Source organism: Megalopta genalis, unplaced genomic scaffold, assembly GCF_051020955.1.
Source record: "Megalopta genalis isolate 19385.01 unplaced genomic scaffold, iyMegGena1_principal scaffold0882, whole genome shotgun sequence".
NCBI lineage: Eukaryota > Metazoa > Arthropoda > Insecta > Hymenoptera > Halictidae > Megalopta > Megalopta genalis.
The window spans coordinates 23,811-29,665 of NW_027476951.1; the positions used below are offsets into that span (position 1 = coordinate 23,811).

A 5,855-nucleotide genomic window follows, 5' to 3' on the forward strand; every position below is an offset into this window, starting at 1 on the left:
AAAGGTTCCGTCATACAACGGAACATTCTCCCCCCGTTGGGAGGGTACTGATCAAGATCAAGTTGACAGGTGTGTGTGTGATGGTGAGTGGTTGTTTATGTTTGTATGTCTGAATTTACTTGGCTAATATTAAGATATATATGATTGGGAACTTAAAATGCTACATTACAATGTTGGCGACGCTTGGTATGGAATAGAAGTTTTGCCTTATGACCTATAAGATTAACAATAGTGAAACCTTTTTCCTATTCACATATTTCATGTCCTACCATGGTTAAGTTGTTCTCTCGTGGTCGATCCTCCGAGTGACACAATAACGGTACAAGTTTTTTCACGCTCCGGTCGAACACGTTTGAGGCTATCCTGACAGTAGCTACGCGAACAATGCCGTCGGAGCCTGGGTGAGTTTTAATGATTCGTCCGAGAGGCCAGTGCATTGAGGGTACGTTGTCTTCTCTGAGCAGAACGATTGCACCTTCGATGATGGAATGTTGACCCCTGGTCCATTTATTGCGATTTGCCAATTGATTCAGATATTCACGATGCCAGCGCTTCCAGAAATGTTGTTTCAATTGTTGAACACGCTGCCATGCTGATAATCGATTTGCAGGGGTTCCTTGTAGATCGCGATCGCGCAAGCTCGTGAGTGCATCACCGATGAGAAAATGACCTGGAGTGAGTGCGAGGAGGTCGGAGGGATCTGAAGAAAGTGGAGTGAGGGGTCGAGAGTTGAGGATAGCTTCGACATCGATAATCAGTGTATTAAGCCCTTCAAATGTGAGTAACTCCGGGCCTACGACGCGTTTTAGATGATATTTAAAAGACTTTACCGCAGCTTCCCATAAGCCTCCAAAATGTGGAGCTTGTGGAGGAATAAAATGCCAATTGATGGCTCGTTCAATGAGGAAGGTATTGATTTTTTTGAGATGGTCGTCTGATCGTAAGAGTTCTCGGAGTTCTCGTAGTTCATTATTGGCTCCCTTGAAATTTGTACCGTTATCTGAATATAAGTTCACACAAAATCCCCTTCTTGCGATGAATCGACGTAATGCTCCAATGAATGCTTCGCTGGTTAGGTCACTGACTAGTTCAAGATGAATCGCTTTTATTGCGAGACAAACAAAGACTGCCACATAAACCTTGACTCGACCGCGGTTGCGGTGTTGTTTTTCTTTGATAAAAAAAGGTCCGCAGTAGTCGATTCCTACGTTTGTGAATGGACGCGATTCTGTCACTCGTGCTATTGGTAGATTACCCATAATATATTCCACGGATGGAGGACTTGCTCGCCGGCAACGTACACATCCATGAATGGTTCTCCATACCAGACTTCTACCGTCTATTGGCCAGTACGTTCGTCTTAGTGAATATAACGTGGTTTGTGCTCCCGCATGTAGAAGATTCTTGTGTTCATTCATTATGATGCAGGTGGTGATATGTGATTTTGGAAGGAGAATTGGATGTTTTTGCGAGTAGGTCAGAGTTGAGTTTTTGAGACGTCCTCCCACTCTCAGAAGTCCGTCTTGATCGAGAAATGGATTCAATTTGGCCAGTTTTCCGTGTAGATAGGGATCCGATTGACGACGAAGCGCCAGTATTTCTGTTTTGAAATATATTTCCTGGAGCATTCTGAGGATGGTAACCCTTGATTGGGATAGTTCAGAAACAGTCAGGCTTCCCTTAATGATTCGACCCGGCCTCCATCGCCGACAGAGTGCAATGACTCGCACTAATTTTGTCCATGATGAATACCGTTCGAGGATTTTCGCGTCTTTTGTGACAGGAATTGTTGCCATGCAAATTGCGATTTTTCGCTCCGGATCGTTAATGTGTAGAACTGTTTCCCAAGTAGGCCAGTGCGAGTGCTCTTGTTGGAGCCAAGATGGACCGTTCTGCCAAACGGATGATTGTAAAAAGTCTTTAATTGTTTGACCCCGCGACAACAAATCTGCAGGGTTGTCTGTAGAACTGACGTGGCGCCAATCTGTGATGGTTGTAGTTGATTGAATTTCAGACACTCTGTTAGCGACGAAGGTTTTTAAGGTGTGTGGTGAGGATCTCAACCAATGTAAAACTATCGTGGAATCTGTCCAATATACTGTGTGTTCGATCTGCAGGTCTAGTGCCTTCTTCACGGTGGTCATGAGCGATGCTAGCAACACCGACCCACATAATTCGAGTCGCGGAATGGATTTGCTCTTTAAAGGTGCGACTCTGGATTTTGCGACTAGAAGTTCCACGATTGTCTCCCCGTGATTGTTCTGAGATCGAATATACACGCAGGCCCCGTAGGCTCTTTCGCTAGCATCGCAGAACCCATGTAGTTCAATGTTGGATGCAGATTGAATGATGGTTTTTCGCCGGAATCTTGCCTGGTTGAGCAGAGGTAATTGAGAGTAATATTGACTCCATTTATTGTGTATTGCCATGGGTAAGGATTCGTCCCAATCGATTCTTAAAGTCCAGAGCTCCTGAAGGATTAGTTTTGCCGTAATGATGACTGGTCCTAATAGGCCTAGAGGGTCATAAATTTTTGCAATTTCTGAACTAATAAAGCGTTTGGTGGCGCGGGGTGTGTGGAGAATGGGTCTAACAGTGTAGGTGATGGAGTCATCTGCCGAATTCCAGACTATCCCTAAAGTTTTGACGATTGATGATTCGCCTAAATGTAATTGTTGATTTATGTTTTCGTCGGATAGATCTTCGAGTAAACGTTTGTCGTTGGATGCCCATTGCCTGATGTGTAACCCTGCTGTGTTGAGTAATGATGTTAATTCCTTGCGCAATGAGATGGCTTCTTGGATCGTGGGGGTTCCAGTTATCAGATCGTCTACATAGAAATCTTGTTTTAAAACTTTGGACGCCTGGGGAAACCGGTGATGTTCATCGTCCGCTAATTGGGTTAAGCATCGTATGGCCAAATAGGGCGCTGCTGATAGTCCGAACGTGACGGTGTTCAGTTGGAACGTCTTAATGTTGTCGTTATGGTCTCGCCAGAGTACTTGTTGAAATTTCCTATCTTCTGGACGTATTAAAAATTGTCGGTACATCTTTTCGATGTCACCAGTGACAACGTATTGATGTGTGCGGAATCTCAGAAGAATATACAATAAATCATCTTGGATTTTGGGGCCAGTATGTAGTACGTCGTTGAGTGATAGACCCGTGCTTGAGGCAGCTGATCCGTCGAAAACGATGCAGAGCTTGGTGGTTTGGCTGGACATCTTGAGTACCCCGTGGTGTGCAAGGTAATAGCCTTCGTTGGGATCAGGGATCTCGGACATGTGGCCAAGATCCAGATATTCCTTAAAAATAGCTTTATACTGATTGTTTAACTCCGGATCTCGTTTTAACCTTCTTTCTAAGGATAGAAATCGTTTATAGGCTGCTGACTTCGATTCTCCGAGTTTTGGTTTGTCGTTGTTGAATGGAAGTGATACGACGTATCTTCCTTCCGCGTTTCGTGTGATCGTGTTTTTGAAATATTCCTCACATGCTGTTTCTGCTTCTGAGAAATGAGGTATTTGTGGACCGTCTTCAATTTCCCAAAAACGTGTGAGATCGAATTGGAGTGATGTGTGTGTGTGGCATGAAGCACTTCTTATTGGTTTGAATGTGGGTGCGCTCCCCCCGATTACCCAACCCAACATTGTTTTCTGGAGATATAGGTCTGGGTCATCGGGTTGTGAAAGATTGATCTGACCTACACTTAAAATGGATAATGCCGTGCCGGCCCCTAACAGCATGTCGATTGGTGCCGGGCGGTGGAACGTAGGATCTGCGAGTTCGATGTTTCTTGGGATGTTTAGGGTAGCGCGATCAATTGTATCGCCTGGAATTGCGGTTGCAATGTTGGGCACGACTAAAAAGGTGAGAGTTCGTTGATAGTTCTTGATTCTGGAACGGATGGTGGCCTTGACGATGTGTTTCGCTACAGTAGTGAGAGTATCGAGCGCGCCGACCGGAATAGAACAATGTTTTAGAGGTAAGGAGAGTTTCTTTGCAAGATCTTGTGTCATGAAATTTGTGGTCGAGCAGGTGTCGATTAAAGCCCGGCATGTCACTGGTTTATGTGTCTTACTGATAGCGTGGATGATTGCCGTAACCAAAAGGTCGTTTGATTGGGAGTCTACAATAAAAATGTTGTGAGTGTCCCTGTCCCTTGAGATCCCACGAGGAAATAGTCACCGATTGCACAAAGGTTGGTTTGGCTCAGTGATTTCTTCTTGTGGAGCTGTAGTTGATTTGGATGTGTGTGTGGTCGTAGTTGCGGAGGTGGAGGGTTTCTGATTCACCGTATCGTTTGGTTGATGTATAAGAGTGTGGTGACGTTGGTTGCAAATTCGGCATGTGAAAATCGAGCGGCATATGTTAGTGGTGTGGCCAGGTCGTAAACAATTGTGGCACAATGAATTTTTAGTAGCATTTTCTAATCGCGTAGTGGGGGAAGCTGAATTGAAGACTTCACAATCCCGAACCATGTGTGACCCGTTGCAGATTGGACATTGCGCAGGTTTGGCGGTGAAAAATGTCTGTGTCTTCGAGTAGTTTGCGTGGATACTTTTAGGAGATGTATTTACTGAGGGGTGACGAGTTCTGGAGATTAGATTGGTTCCGTTGACAACTATTGAACAGTTTGCTCGTTTTCGTAAGAATTTGATGAGGTGCGTGTATGATGGCATTTGCTTGTCTGGTAACGTGAGTTCCCATTGCAAAATTGTATCTGAATTGAGTTTTGATAGGATTGTTGATATAAGAAGTGTGTTCCAAGTTGCTACGGGTTCCCCGAGATTGTTTAATGCGCGTAGATGTTGATTCAAGGTGTCTAGTAAATCGTCGATTGCTTCGGGTGTGTCTTTTGCGAGCTTCGGAATCTCTCGAATCGCATCACAATGTCGTAAAAGGGTTTTGCGTAGACAGTCGAATTTTTCTTTCAGTATTTCAATGGCGGCAGGATAGTTCACATCGGTCGTTGTTAACGATTTGATGCATGCGGCGGCCTTCCCGGTGAGGGTTGATCTTAGGTATTGCAATTTTTGCACTAAGGTGAGGTTTTCGTTGCGGTCGATCGTCGATGAAAACAGGTCGTAGAAGGATGACCAATTTTCAATGGTTCCGTCGAATGTCGGTAATCGCATCTCCGGTAATTTTACGGCTATGGGGGCTGATACGATAGATGCTGTTGACTCAGTAAGGTTGTTGCGCGTGTTGTTCCGTGACTCGTCTTGTTGAAGAATTCGTTTTGCACGAGCTACAACTGCGTAATAATCGCATTGGATCTCTGATCGTCGCGTTTCTTCCGATGAATCTAGCGTTTCTATTTCGAATTGTATATCATCGAACCGATTCCATGATTTAACAAGTCCATTGAGATGTTCTGTTATTAATAGTTTATCGCAGTGATCTGGATCTTGTGAATTGTCCAGAACTCTGGTAAGTGTTGTGATTTGACCGATAATGTTACCACGTTTGCGGCGTAACGTGCTGATTTGGATGTCTGCGGAAGCCATTGTAGGAAAACGGGACGCGATATGGGAATCGATGATGCTATGAATGAGCCTACCTTTGTGATGCGAAGAATTGAATGATTGGGTTTTGCTGATGTTCCTGTTTCCTTGTGGCTCTGAAGGCGGATGTGTACTAGGATTTCAGAGTTGCTAGCGTGGATCGGCCTGATACTGGTGGTGTTGTGATCCTATGAATGATCATCTGTTGGTTGTGTTGTCGATGTCTGTTGAATTCACAAACACTAAATCCGGCTCGAAGGACCAATGTTTTTCCGCGTATTTGATATTCGCGGTTCCCTACGACTTTTCAAGTTGCTAGGGATACTAAGCTGAGTTTTTTTTCTTTAA

General features: G+C 44.5%; 1 protein-coding gene across 1 annotated transcript; it reads right to left on the reverse strand.

Moving 5' to 3' along the window:
- Positions 1-245: 245 nt before the first annotated feature.
- On the reverse strand, positions 246-5,510 carry LOC143263622 (uncharacterized). Its single transcript, XM_076528452.1, has 2 exons — positions 4,562-5,510; positions 246-4,129 (listed from the first exon to the last, which is right to left on the reverse strand). The coding sequence occupies exons 1-2, from the start codon at positions 5,508-5,510 to the stop codon at positions 246-248; spliced, it is 4,833 nt and encodes a 1,610-aa protein (XP_076384567.1).
- Between the last annotated feature and the right edge of the window lie 345 nt (positions 5,511-5,855).